At 48.0% G+C, this 14537-nt stretch overlaps 5 protein-coding genes across 5 annotated transcripts; 4 read left to right on the forward strand and 1 right to left on the reverse strand.

Annotated features, from left to right (window-relative positions):
* Positions 1-440: 440 nt before the first annotated feature.
* Positions 441-1729, forward strand: BHQ10_003129 (uncharacterized protein; the record flags this gene model as incomplete). Its single annotated transcript, XM_040875351.1, has 4 exons — positions 441-658; positions 716-1051; positions 1104-1506; positions 1571-1729. 4 exons carry the CDS (start codon positions 441-443, stop codon positions 1727-1729), a joined length of 1116 nt encoding a protein of 371 aa, XP_040731633.1.
* Positions 1730-2773: 1044 nt separating this feature from the next.
* BHQ10_003130 (uncharacterized protein) lies at positions 2774-3429 on the forward strand (the record flags this gene model as incomplete). The annotated part of the gene is made up of 2 exons (XM_040875353.1): positions 2774-2973; positions 3078-3429. 2 exons carry the CDS (start codon positions 2774-2776, stop codon positions 3427-3429), a joined length of 552 nt encoding a protein of 183 aa, XP_040731634.1.
* A 686-nt stretch (positions 3430-4115) lies between these two features.
* Positions 4116-6912, reverse strand: BHQ10_003131 (uncharacterized protein; the record flags this gene model as incomplete). The annotated part of the gene is made up of 7 exons (XM_040875354.1): positions 4116-4332; positions 4392-4482; positions 4538-4817; positions 4877-5503; positions 5559-6650; positions 6710-6805; positions 6880-6912. 7 exons carry the CDS (start codon positions 6910-6912, stop codon positions 4116-4118), a joined length of 2436 nt encoding a protein of 811 aa, XP_040731635.1.
* A 2020-nt stretch (positions 6913-8932) lies between these two features.
* Positions 8933-10607, forward strand: BHQ10_003132 (uncharacterized protein; the record flags this gene model as incomplete). The annotated part of the gene is made up of 2 exons (XM_040875355.1): positions 8933-9292; positions 9366-10607. 2 exons carry the CDS (start codon positions 8933-8935, stop codon positions 10605-10607), a joined length of 1602 nt encoding a protein of 533 aa, XP_040731636.1.
* Positions 10608-12013: 1406 nt separating this feature from the next.
* On the forward strand, positions 12014-14470 carry BHQ10_003133 (uncharacterized protein; the record flags this gene model as incomplete). Its single annotated transcript, XM_040875356.1, has 1 exon — positions 12014-14470. The coding sequence occupies one exon, from the start codon at positions 12014-12016 to the stop codon at positions 14468-14470; it is 2457 nt and encodes an 818-aa protein (XP_040731637.1).
* Between the last annotated feature and the right edge of the window lie 67 nt (positions 14471-14537).

Here is a 14537-nt window from a genome sequence, read left to right on the forward strand (position 1 = left end):
CGAATGAGCAATATCTCATAGAAGGCGTTCTAATTCTACGTAGAAAGGGGCGAAGTGAAGACCTTCGAGTGTCGTGTGAGGTGAAAGAAAGTCTAGGAGCAAATGAGGGGAAGCTCGCATAAGAGCGGCGAACAGCTGCGGGTGGGACTTTCCTTTGGGTTGCGTTTACCGTCGGCCGCGCTGACGACAATGCCCTGACACTGGCTCTGCCACATTTCCACACAGTAGTGTTCAACATTGACGTTGCATTATTCGTTTTGTGATTTTGCGCGTTTGGTTGATTCGGAACGAAAGCAGACCTTGCGCTTGCGGAGAGAAATCCTAACTAGTGCAGCCTACACTGAAGCTTGGATCATTTTTTGGAGCTCCCGCAGCATCAGAAGACCCTACTCCAGACAACCTTCACAACACCGTTTACTACGAACCGTATACCCGGAAACATGGCTGATTCGGACGAGGAATATGTCGGATCTGGTTCGGAGGATGAGATCGATGCCCACATGGTATCGAGTGGTGCTGGAACACGCTCTGCTCGGAAGAAGCAGCGCGGAGGTGCCACTTTTGAGGTCTCGAGGACTTGGGAATCCGTCATTGAAGGTGCAGACGGTACGATCAGCTCGACTGTCGAGGGGCTATTAGAAGCTGGAAAGAGGAAGAGGTAGATGACCCTCCGCTCTGATACTGTGGATATGAGGCTAACAACACATTTCGAAAGGTTACTCCGAGATACCACACCTTTACAACGAGGAATCATTCGTCACCTCATCCTAGTCCTTGACCTTTCCCAGTCAATGGCGGAGAAGGACATCCGGCCAACACGTTATTTATTAGCTCTACGATACGCCCAAGAGTTTGTCATTGAATTCTTTGAACAAAATCCTATATCCCAACTCGGAGTCATTGGCATGAGGGATGGTCTGGCCGTACGAATAAGTGATATGAGCGGGAACCCTACGGACCACATCACTGCAATCCATGCTTTAAGACCAGACGATCCGAAAGGTTTACCTAGCTTGCAAAATGCTCTGGAGATGGCGAGAGGCGCACTTTTGTACGTTTCTCTTAACTTAAGATGCTATCCCTTTGGACGCTTACAATCGCAGTCATACCCCCAGTCATGGCACCCGTGAAGTGCTAATAGTTTTTGGATCACTTCTTTCTTCGGACCCAGGAGACATTCACCAAACTCTAAAGTCTCTCGTTGCAGACAAAATCCGCGTGGGCATCGTCGGGCTGGCTGCACAAGTCGCAATCTGTCGCGAACTATGCGCAAAAACGAACGGTGGAGACGACTCTGTATACGGGGTAGCTCTCAACGAGCAACATTTCAGAGAACTGATGATGGAAGTTACAATCCCACCAGCGGCATATTCCTACAGAAAATCGAGCAGTGCTCTCTTGATGATGGGATTCCCATCGCGCACAGTAGAGTCCTTTCCATCTCTATGTGCCTGCCACTCAAAACCCTCTTGCGGTGGATATCTGTGCTCGCGTTGTGGGAACAAAGTGTGCGGTCTCCCAGCGGAATGTCCTTCTTGCGGCCTCACATTGATTCTGTCGACACATTTAGCCCGTTCTTACCATCACCTTTTCCCTCTCATCAACTGGGTTGAGGTACCCTGGAAACGAGCATTACGCAGCACCCATTGCTTTGCCTGCGGCATACGGTTTCCGACTGTACCCCCGGCAGATCAATGGGGAGCTTCAGAGAACCAAGCCAAGGGAATGAGTGTGAGCAGTCGTTACGAATGCTCAGCTTGTAAGAACCATTTCTGTATAGACTGTGATCTTTTTGCTCATGAGGTTGTTCATAATTGTCCTGGTTGTCAGAGCACCAATCTCATGAAGCCTCATCACAATGGAGATGCCACGTTACCGCCAGTGGAGAGGATGGAGGGAATCACAAGCTGAGCGTGAGAGCTTGCTTCGACATCCCCTTCGTCGAGAAACTGAAGGTCCCTTCCGGAAATTGACTAAGCAGTCAAAGCACGTATTATATGATCAGCCGGAGGCCGACTGTACACAATCTTTCATATGTTTGCAGCAAGCTGTGGTCGAGCGAAGCGAGACCAGACAGCTTGTCTTAAACAATTCCACAATCTCCGTGCTGTGGTTATAAATTCAGCACATCGATTCCTATTCACGGTGGTCGTGTTACGACTTCAAGCGGACACGGGACGAGAACATCATCGATGTTCTTGACATGATGAAGAGTAGTTCCACGCACTATGCGTTACACAGTCTTGTCAACATACAGCCAAGCGAGATGACTCGGCTCAGACAAAGTTGCTACTAGGGTATTGATGGCACCTTACGGCTGAGCAATCCCGAGTGTCTAGAACAAATTTCGTGGATATTTGGTGGCGTTAAGAGAACAAAAGCTACATATCCGGTTATCTTACTGTAGTCGCGTGCTTCAAGATAGATGAAGGTACAGCCTGCAATTCATGAGACTCTGTCTTCGGGTAAATTAGTTTACGTTTTATAGTCCTTATACGCCATCCTATAGCTACATATTATATCTGATCAATTCTATTGCTGACGTACCTTTAAATAATCATCCAATCATGTATAGCTTTCACATGCTTGCGGATCATCCCCTCATCTTTAGATCTCACAAGGTTTCTTCCCCACAGTTTGCTCACTCCACTTTAACTCAACATCAACGTCGGAAAAGAATACGTGCTTTCCATAACCAGAGTACTCTACCTGATCGACAACTTCACACTTCCTCGGTTCAGCGACATAGTATCAATTCAAAGAGTGCTTTACAATGATGGCCACCGAACAATCATCACCACCGCCAGCAGAAGCCGACATCTACAACTTCATACACACATACGACTTCTCCTCAGACCTAGAGTTTCGCAAAGGTCTCGGCATAATTCTGGGCCATCCAGAACCAGCCTCAGACGCAGACGTCGCCAGCAATAACGATGTTGTCTTACAAGCGAAATGTTTCTATATTTCTCGGTTCGTCTTGATCTGTCTCAAATTGGAATTCGCGGTCATTTAAACTAATCTTATATATGCGAGGTTTGAAGGAAACGGAATTTGAGCTCGTCCCTAGACTTCAGGCACTATAAGAATTGGCTCAGTGAACATGGGCTCAATATAACGACAGAGACGCCACCAGAAAGCAGCAAGACTGAAAATCCCAATGCAGCCGTAGGAACATCATCAACACAACCAACATCGGCACCCTCTCAAGAAGTTAAAAAAGACAGCAAGGATGCTGAACCGGCTTATCCGTCTTCTTTTGCTCACATTGTGGAATTGATCACCAGCAATCAACCGATTCCTGGAATTGAGGAGATTCCAGATACGATATTGGCTGGKCAAGATGAACCCAGCAAAGCAACAAAGAGGCGGAAACCTTGGGAGAAAAATGTTGAAGCTGAGGTGGTCAGTAGTGAAAATCAGGCCTAAAGAGTTCCCATGACTACTTCCAATATATCGCTACTTCAGCTCTGATTGTTTTAATTGACTGTACGTCTGTTCTATTATACACATGCACAATAACTGCACTAAGCCACCCGCAAACGGAAAAAGTCAAGAAATCCCGAGCAGATAGTCAGGGCACATCTCAAGATACAATGTGCCTGATATTGACGAGGTCAACAATCACTGATACATATGAAAGCTGAAACCCCCCTGTCAACCGACTCTGAGACACTTGGCACATTTGATAAGATAATACATATGAAAGATATTTGTTGAACAAAGAAAGCAAACAGCAAAGAAATTCCATGGTAAACCAAAGCCCTCGATACGCTCGCGAAGTTGAGTGACGTTCTGGCTGGACCTGGAAACTTATGTATCTTCGGATATGTGYTTTTTTAAAAAAAAAATCGATCAYCCGMAAGCCGAAGTGATGCCCAATACAAAAATTGTAAGATAAAAATTTTGATGCTGGACATAACGATCGCTTTCTCAGGAATCCAACAGAAACATGGCATGCTAGAGATTGACAAGTCAAGGGGAACATCTTCTGTGCATCAAACCAAATGGAAGAAGAAAGTTCGTATAAGAGTCGGGTCTTTATTCATGCATATCAATAAATCTGGCTGTAGTTGCCCCGAAAAGACGTATCGGAAATGAATGGTGCCAATTTCTTAGCGAAACGGTGGATAGTTCTGGGTCCAGTGATTACCACGGCCGAATCGGCTACCAGAAGTACCTGCAGCCTGCAAGCGTTCATCGTTTGGCGTTGTGAATCGATTCACTTGAAGGCCCGCGCCAGGACCAGGTCGAGTCGCGAGAGAAGGATTGCAGCACAGCATTGCAACACGAGAACCGAACTTTGAGCCGCGAAGAGAGACCATGTGCTTCCTTTAAGACGTTTCATCAGTGACACTTCAAGCGAAGACATACTAATCTATAATCCTTACCTGATATGGGTAGCTACCAATTCGCGCTGATGAGGTGCAGCATTGACCAGAATCCACTGAATCAGGTAGTTACCATACTGATCACCAGCAACTGTGTTCTGTTAGCCAAATTCGTCTCAGACTACTGTCAGATTCTCTTGACTTACTGTCGATGAGAGGCATACGAGGGCGATCTGCACGCCCAGTGCAAACACGCGCCAAATAGCGATCCAGAAACTCCGGTCCTCCAATTTTCAGGCACTTTTCGACGACTTTCGAAGCGAATTGGTCCATGCTATAGTCTGCACACCATAGAAGTATGTGCTCGATTGCACGATTCTTGTCACGGGGGACACCATGTTCGCAGATGTGCTGGATGCACCAATTTCCAAATTGACCGTGAGAGAGAAGATCGATATTTGCCAGTACCTCTTCGACGGCGGGACGCTACGGAATAGAATAATTAGTAGGGCAGTACGAAGTAGTATTCAAGGGTGCTTGCTGACCTTTTCATCTTCAACGCAGTTCTCAAAGATGTTCTGGACCACCAAGCTTCCGGTTTCTCCTAGAGCTACCTCGTGCCACATGCCGCGAAGCGCTTCGTTGACCTTGGTCATGATTTGAGGCGGTTCGTTGTTCCACCTCAATTCGAAAAGCTTCTGCCAAACATGGCACGCGTAGCGATGGATGACAGTTTCAGGAATGCGTCGCAGCAGTTCGTGAACCATCATAGCTTTGTGCTCTTCGGGCACACAATCAAATGCTTTTTGGATGACATGGCAACCGAAAGCGTCCATGCTGAGACTCAAAGTATTACCTTTGATGGAATTGGCGATTGCAATAACCTGCTCGGGGGTTCCATGCTCAAAGCAGCGCTGAACAAGGAAATTTCCGAAACGGTTGACCATCAAAGGATAAGCCTGGCTCACAATTGCCTCAATGATATCGAACTTTTGTTCTGCTGTTCCCACTTTTAGTTTTTGCTGGAGGAATATGGAAGCCTGCTGATCGCTGTTATCGACAATTTTGTCAACAATGTACTTCCAGTCACAGGACACGTTCTTGTCAAGCAAGCGCCGATAATTGAGTGGCTCCATCGGCATAACATAGGTTGGCGAGGAGGCCCCTCCAGTCTAGAATTTATCAGTATGAGAATTAAAGTGTAACCAGTCGATTATAAATACTCACAGATATTGCTGGCCAGGGATTGGGGCCTGGGCTATTGGAGGTAAACTCGGCAGCTGTAGGCGATAGAGGTGTGCCAATAGGACGCGGCTGGTATTGAGGTATGGGAATGAGTCCAACTTGCTGATAGGCATTGAAGGTGGTGTTCAGAGAAGCCTTGGCAGCGGCGTTGTTTGTGACTGCGTTGTTGAATGCTGCCCATGTCGACGGCACAGGTTGAAAGTAGGCTGGTGCTCGATTCATCTGCGAGACAGAGCGTCGTAAACCAGGGCCAATGCCCCCAATGAAAGAGGGTTCGCCTATCAACCTTCCATCTACAGCAGGAGATGGTCCTGAGAAGATCCGCTGCTGTTGAGGGACAGCAGGTGCAGTCATGCCCGTGTTGCTACCTGAATGCGTCCAGGCTTGAGATGTAGGATCTTGCATGCCGTGAGAAGCACCATGATAGGCCTTGTCGGTGCCTTGGATGCCAAACGCCGTCTGGCTAGGCAACCCCCACAAGTTTCGGTTTGCATTGAACGCTCCAGCGGAGAAAGATTCAGAAATGTCCGAGTGAGCATCATCTTGCGTCCAAATATCGTGTTCCTGTTTGAACCCCTTTGCAGAAGCGTTGAACGCAGTTTGAGAATCCCGAATGTTGTGGTTGGTGGTGTCGCGATCAACGAATTCAGCTTCAGATGGTGGCCCAAGGGCTTGGTCCAAAGTGTGTTTGATGACGCGGGTCTCTGCCAATTCTTGTTCTTGCTGTGCAATACGCGAGTTGGCTGCAATTAATTCTCGTTGCAAACGAAGCATTTCAGTTGCGTCGATTCCAGATCTCTCGTTCATGTTGTCAAGCATGCCGGGAGCTCCAGCGGAGACCATGATACCTTGGTGCGTGGTAGCTTTAGCAAAAATCGACTGATCATGGTTGCTTCTTTGAGAGGGGCTGCTGATAGAGCGTGATTCGCGAGATTGGTCCATATTCTGCAAAGGCTGCTTATCATCGACCTTCCCTGCAATACCTCGAGGCAACGGTGTCTTCTTTCCAGCTGACTGCGAACTGGAAGCTAGTTTTGCAAGTATCTTGTCCATACCGGTTTGAACAACGTCCATCTTGTATGAGTAACTTAGTCAGTCTAGTGTGTACAAAGATGTTGAGGGCATCGACAAACCTTGCTTGAGGGCTCGTCGATTGAAGGTTGCTTGTTCCCAAGTTTCGAGGATATTAGAGGACTAGGTGCGTAGCCAGCACCAAGATGCTTGCTTCCCTGAAGGACACACGTTACATTCAATATCACATGATGAAAGAAGGCAAGTTCAGGACTAAGACAGGATGACTTACTGCTATTTCCTTCTCAAATGATGGGTGGCTCATGTCGACGCCAATCTTCGAAGACTCCAGAGGATGATCGGAGCCAGACTGCGAGAGTGAAAAGACTGAGATAGTATTTGCAGACGACTGTGGTATTTCAGAAGGCTGAGATGACTTCAGAACCGGATTTTTTCGAAACGAGATTGTGGAAAGTAAGACAGAAATCAAATGACTGTCCGACAAGATAAAAAATGAATGACTGGCGAAGTAGACAGAGCAGATGGTCCTTCAAAATAGGAGATGATGGCAATAACAGAGTGTGTCTATGACAGAAGAAGGGAGCAAAGAGAAGAGTATAAATGACAGGAACTAAATTCGGGAAAGAAAAGGCTCGTAAGCCTGAGCAAAAATGGTTGATTTGACAGAAAAGGAAGGAACGCAGTTCAAAAACAACGACGAGAGAAGGTGGGATATTTCCAAGCGAAGATCAACGAAACATTCTCTGCAAATATGGTATCTGCAAAGCTCTTGATGAGGTAGAAAGAGATAAATTGGAAGGTGCTGATCGAGGAGGATAGTTGAAAGAAAGAAAGAGTCAAGGAATGACTGTGGGTCAGAAGATAAAGAGGGCGTGAGATGAAGAGGAGGACAATAAGAGGAGAATGGAAAGAAGAGAGGGGAAGAAGGGAAGGTAGGAGGGAACGAAAGAGACGACGACACTGGCAGATGCGCCCAGGAAGGGAAGGAGCACGCCCGGCCAAACACGAGCAATTAGCTGCACTTTACAATATACAATACAGGACGTCAACTTGTCTGTTTTATTACAATCTTATATTGCGTTACCATCTATTCCATGGTAAGTATACAGTACAGACAAGATGAACTTCAACTCACACAAAGTATGCCAACCCCGTGGGGTTGGTTCGACTTGGTTGATGGGCTTCGAAGCTTCGTCTTTTTGCAATACTCACTACGCTTGATAACACCATTGTCTACTCGGTGTAGCAAGATGGTTCAGACGTTTTATAGAGTCTCTTGTGGCTATACTCTGGCTGCTTGGGCGCATGTGAAATCCCATTTGACTAAGGCTTCTCTGTCGGAATAACAATTCATTTCCTTGTGTATCACCACTGCATCCATATTCACTTTTGCAAAGGTCGACCACGAGTTGGGAACGACTAGTGAATACCGAAATCCTGGTAATTCCTTAGGCTGGAATCCGTCTATAATAGGAGAAAAAAAGGGAACATTGTCTCTGTCTTGAGCACGTTGATTCGCAGCAGATAAAGCCTATTCGATGAATTGATGGTATAGTAGCTATTCGATCGCCAGCATGGTCCTGGCATGAGTTCTAAAAGGCAGCGAAAGGCCATCTATCTCCTGCTGAATGAGTATGGTTAGGGCTTTTCTCACTTCAATGGAGTTGCTATAATAGGGCTACTTGTAAGATTTGGAGTTCATCGTCACAATCAAGTTCAAGAAGTTTAAGACAGTAGATGTCACCGCAAGCTCTCAACTAGATTGAACCTTGTCCGCTGAAGTATATCTCTCCATTTTCACATGGACGCGTCGTGTCGTTCAGATGAGGTTACCCAGACTGTTGGACGGTAGCAGAGAGTAAAACGCTAAGCCGTATGTGGCTAGACATCGCGCCGTTGGACGAATCCAGATACCGCGCGGTGACCTCCGTAATCCGACCGACCGGCGCTACAAGCCGTTTTGGCCCAGTTTCATTTCAATTCATTATTACGTGCTTACTAGCTGAGGTTATACTCATCCATTCTAGACTTCTGCACCTCGATGATGTTTTACTTGTCGCCCGACGCAACCACTTCACCTCCGAATTATAGCCACTCGTTTCGCCAAGTTGATCTCTGTTTCTTCCGGTAGTGGTGGTGGACGATCCCCCTCTTTCTATGACCGCCGTCGTCATTTCCGCTCGCTAGTCAAGGCACGTTCCGTAAATCGTCTTTTTGTTGAATACGCGGCCTCAACGACGCCAGGCAAGTTCGCTGAAGATCGCGCATACGTTTCTATATAAGTGACAGCAATCGAATCTGGGCGGTGTCCTGAGCTCCGTATCATGAGCACAACTACTCTAACGGGCATTGGACGCCATCCGTCCATTCGGCATCCTTCCACATGGACACAACCGCATAGGGATTCAAGTCCGCACGCGCAGAGCAGTCCGATAGATGCCTTTCCCGCTTTTGTCGATGAGACACCCGAAGCCACTACGAATGGGAAACCACAGGAGGAGCAGAATGGCCTTGATCATACATGGCAACCCCGGAAAGCCGGCTATAAGCCTGCGTCGAAGCATCGACCACGCAAAAGTATCAGCGAAACGATCACCACGATTAGGAAGCGGAATGCTAGTATGAGTGCAAATGCACATGACATAGCGGAAGCATTGAAAGCTCCGGTATCATATAAGCTGATTGTAAGAGAAACCCCCTGCAACGTTTTACCGCACGCCCGGCTCCCCGGAGGACACATCGCTTACAGGGACTTAGGGCCTCTGTATCATTTGGTACATGACATCGGCCGTCACCAATACGTCCTCCAAATCCATATTGACTGCGCTTCCCAAACCGGTCACTCTTACCATCATACAATTCGCCTTCGTGTCGTTTTGGTGTCTACTTCTCACATATTGTTCGTCCCTTTTCCCCGGGTTGAAGCAAGCTATACCTGCTCTTCGTAATGGCATATTGCCACCATCACGGGAAGTTATCATCACGACCCTACCGCTTGCAGGATTCCAATTGCTCGGACATATCCTGAGCTCAATGGCGACCTCGCAAATACCGGTTTCGCTCGTCCATACCATCAAGGGTCTTTCGCCGTTATTCACCGTCCTAGCTTATCGAGTATTCTTTCGAATCAAATATGCAAGAGCGACATACTTGTCGCTGGTTCCTCTCACTATGGGAGTGATGCTGGCATGCGCCACAGGCTTCTCCACGAACTTTTTCGGAATTATTTGTGCGTTGCTTGCGGCGCTGGTGTTCGTGTCCCAGAATATCTTCTCGAAGAAGCTCTTCAATGAAGCATCACGCGCAGAAGCAGACCCTTCTTTAGGTGGGCGACGCAAACTCGATAAACTTAATCTGTTATACTACTGTTCAGCGCTTGCTTTCCTCCTTACGTTACCTATTTGGTTATTCTCGGAAGGATTCTCCCTCATATCCGACTTTTTCAGTAATGGCGCAATCAGCCTCACTGAGAAAAAAAATTCGCTGGACCACGGCGCTTTGTTTCTGGAGTTTGTCTTCAACGGCGTATCTCACTTTGCCCAGAATATTCTAGCTTTTGTCATTCTGTCGATGGTTTCCCCTGTTTCTTACTCGGTGGCATCGTTGATCAAGCGTGTCTTTGTTATTGTCGTGGCAATCATCTGGTTTGGTAGCTCGACGACATCCACTCAAGCAGTAGGCATAGGTCTTACCTTCTTTGGGCTATATCTTTACGATCGAAACAGTCACGACGACGCCGCCGATCAACGAGCCAATGCTGACCACTTCCGCAACCGCGACTCACTGTTGCCTCTGAATGCAGTGGCTCCCAAGAATCGAGATTCTAAGCCTTTTCATTTCCTACCTATTACCGGAGACCACGGTGAACCCGGGGCTTCCATCGACGAGAAAAAGGACGACCGGTCGAACTCTATTCGGCCCCGGGGAGCCAGCGTCTCTCGGAATTGGCTTCCGCCAGGCACCAAGCAAGAGACCACTTGGCAGCGTGGGGATAACTAAAAGATTTCTTGAGGGACTATCCTTCTCCCTTTGCGATGACTTATATCATGCCCTTCTGATGGCTAAACTGTGAGATAATACGGATATTATCGGCGTTTTGGGTACACGTATATGTGGTTTTAATTCTCCTGCCTTTTCAATCCTGATCATGTCCATCTTCCATTCCATGCATTCATAGGTTTACTTATCTGTCCAACTTGCATTTTCCGCCCTGTTCAGGCTTCTGCAAGACGTGTATGTACTTATATTTGAAGGCAGTCAGTCTATATCATTGATAGATATTCATTAGAGAGCCGTGGCAGTAACTACTGCGGCTGAGTATCACGAGAAGATACGAACAGATACGAGCGATCAGTCCAGAGTCCAGGCACCATGCTGAACACATACATAGTAGTTAACATACATACTGTCAAGTTGTACGTACAAAATAACCATCAGCCGGTGCCAACCCAATCAGGTTAGGCAATGGGGTCCGTTACGGCCGCATTGGGAAAGCGCCTGTTTACTAACCCAAACAGGAAATGGCTGGATCCACGGTAGTGCCTTAAGGCCTGAGGCAGGCTGAGAGAGTGTGAGAGTCTGGAGTCACCGAGTGGCTCTTTCCCCGTTGGCCATTCTGATACTGCTGCTACTATTGCAATAGTTCGCATGCTCCGTCCGATCTCGAACTCTGTCCGAACATCAAAGTATCTCCCATTCTTGGTTAACCACAAAAGACCAGACTATTCATCCGCTGATCTAAGCGTCAATCTACAAATTTACCATCCTCGTACAATACGTTCCCACCCCGCGCGCGCCGCTATTTGGAGAAGGCCGACCTAGGTTCCGCTGTCCGGGTTCCTGGTCGTCAGTCAGTCAATCGATATACAGCCCGCCGCAACCGCGCGTGTTTGTATCAACAACGTCTCAACGTGAATTCCCTCGTCAAAGCAACGTCCGCTCGACACGCGATCTACGGAGTCGTCTTATCCTTTTCTGGGCAGTGAGCTAGCTCTCCATGGACGCTGCCATATCACCGCAATCTCGGCTGCGCCTGGCCTTTCGCATCCTTTACTAATTGACTCGAAAGGAACGATAACAAAGACAATTTCGCCTACGATATACGAATTGACGAGTGAAAACAAAGCATCTATTTCAAGATCGCGCTTCGCGGGTGGAATTCCTTAATTACAACTGTTGGAAAGTCGAAGATTTTAGTCATCATAACAATCGCCAGCTCTTATCGAAGAGGTAATACATATCGGCAATTTGTTGCGACTCGGGCTTGCAAGTGAGAGCTAGCTGGCAACAACTTCTCTTTATGCATTTAATAAAGACTAGTGACGAAGAAGTAAGGCCATGTTCTATGAAAGCCTACAGGCATAATCGAGGTCGTTGCAACTCACTCGTCTTCTTGTCCCTCGGCAATGTCAGCGAAATCGGTGGACCGGCGACAAACAGATTCCTCTGGGCCCTCACTTAAGCAAGAAGAAGAATCCTCTGGCGTGCCTGCAGAATTAGAATCAGTGAATACCCGCCTTGGCCGCCTGAAAGACGAGGTCCTGCCCTCCGCGCCATACCTCCTCACTGTTCCCACAGACGTGCCTTTTCGCCTCGGAAATAGGTTCGTCAACAATTGGGCAGTGGGGAAGAAGGGCCCGTTTGCGATCGAGGAACAGCAACTTCAATATATGACGTTTTTGATGCACCACGACGCGGACTCTCTACTTGTTGCTGTTGGAGACTGGTCGGATAACGACGGAAGGGTCATGGCAAAACAAGATGATGGGAAACCGCGGGTGGCTACACCCACTACCCCTGCAGCGACACAAGGTGGTGCGGCAAAGAAGAAGATCAGTCTAAGCGACTACAAGACCAGGGCGAAGGGAGATTCGACAAGAGAGCATTCAGTTGACAACCGAGAACCGCCTCACAATGATAGCCGAAAAGAGAAGCGCGATACCCTGCAAGTACCTGCTTCTCGTACAATAAAGGAACGAGCCTCTAACGATCGACTGAATGAAAGCGTAAACACGACCTCCCCAAGCTCTAAACGACCACTTAAGGATTCCTCGAAGCCAGCAAGCGACGCTCCTGCCCCGAAGCGCGCACGATTAACTCCTCCCGAGTCTGCAGAAGAAAAGGTCCCTGCAGACAAAAAACCAAACGGCATTCCCGCCCTTCTATCCCCTACACTCCCGCCAGCCTCTTCCAGTCCACGTCTACCAGAACTATTGTCTCCCACCCTACCACCCGAACTTGAGGCAGAACTTGCCCATCTAGAAGACGAGTCTCCTATGCCTCTAAAGCGTGAAACAACCTCTGTCGCCAAAGTTGAAAGCAGGAATGGGACTCCGAGCATAAAAGCTCCGGTTTATGATCGAATACGTACTGAACAGAAGTCGACTAGTACACAGCCCAAGGAGACAAGCAAAACCACTCCACTTTCTACTAGTGGGAAAACGAACCCTAGACGCGATTCGGATCTGCGATCTACATCCCCGTACGCCCATAAATCGCCGGTACCAAGCACTACGACTAAAACAAAAGCGGCCCCCTCAACTGTAACAGGGTCCACAGCAACCAAAAAGCTTATAGTCAAATTGAAGTATGGGCGAGCGAACAGGAAACGAGTGGGCGCTCTACTCAAGTTCGGCGGCAAAAGCAAACTATTCGACAGTCTATCTTCCAGAGCATCGAAAGAATCATTATCTGGAGACGAAGATGGTGAAATCTCACGATCTGAATCGAAGTTACGAGGAAGGAAACGAGAACGCTCGCCAGATGACGATGGGATAGAAGAGCACCCACCGCGAGAAACGATTAGGGCCGGCAAGACTGTTCCTTCTGACAAGATTAAATCTTCAAACGCCACTTCATTCAAATCACCATCGAGCAAGCGACCTGCTGTTTCGAAACCAGAGTCTGCTGTTCCAACACCGGTCAAAGACAGTCGAGCCAGACATCAACGTATTACAGATGGAGATGCGGAAGTGAAGACACCTTCAGGCGTATTGAGTGGAAAATCCCTTCCACCAAAGCCAGACAAGACTGTACAAATGTCACCTACAAACGGCGACGTGATGAAGGCTCGAGACCAAGAAAGGAGGTCGTGGCGCGACGAGTATACCAAATACACGGGACTAGGTCGGGAATTGAAGCACACCGCAGATGGATATTCTAGAGCAAGAGCCTCCAGCAACGAGAATGTGTCAAGCTTAGATGGGAAACTGGCGGCAGCATCTGCTGTTGAATCAATCCTCTGTTTCATTGTCGCGTTTGTGGCGAATGACCATCACAGATCGTTAGCCCGACAGATTGGTGATTCTGAGACCTGGAGATCCATCATCCCGTATTGGCGTGTGGTGGAAAGGACTGCGTCTGCTTACCCTCATCTACACGGACTGTGCCTTGTTCTGGGTGCCGTGTCTCGCGATACCATAAACAGCCTAGATATGGAGCGACTCGCAGTCTGTCCTCTGCCCGGCGAACAAAGTCCCGTCCCTACTCCAGGCAGTGACGGGAACACTGTAACCTCTGACCGCAACAGCAGCAACAGAAGCCACAATAAAAAAGAGTTCTTAGATATTCGCAGTCGTCTCCCCGAAAATCACAAAGAAGCCAATCGCCTTTGGCTCGAAGGCTGTCGCGAGCTTTCAGACGATGTCCTCGCTAAAGAGTATCCAGAGACATGGTCAAGTCGATCCCGCAATTATGCAGAACGAGGCCATGACAGCTTTAAGATTGGTCAATATGCCGGTGGCTTTTTCCTACCGTTTGGCCGCACAACGACGCCCATGGAAACAGTCCGGTTTGGAGTTGCATTGTTACGAGAGTGGTGCAAGAAGGAGAATATAGATTTCAAAGCTCGGTTGAAGCTTTGATTATGATTATACATTGTATCGTTTTTGTTTTTTTTTTTTTTCGAGCGAGCGAGCGATCTAACGAGAT

The sequence above is a fragment of the Talaromyces amestolkiae genome (assembly GCF_001896365.1).
Source record: "Talaromyces amestolkiae strain CIB chromosome Unknown scaffold4.1, whole genome shotgun sequence".
Classification (NCBI taxonomy): domain Eukaryota; kingdom Fungi; phylum Ascomycota; class Eurotiomycetes; order Eurotiales; family Trichocomaceae; genus Talaromyces; species Talaromyces amestolkiae.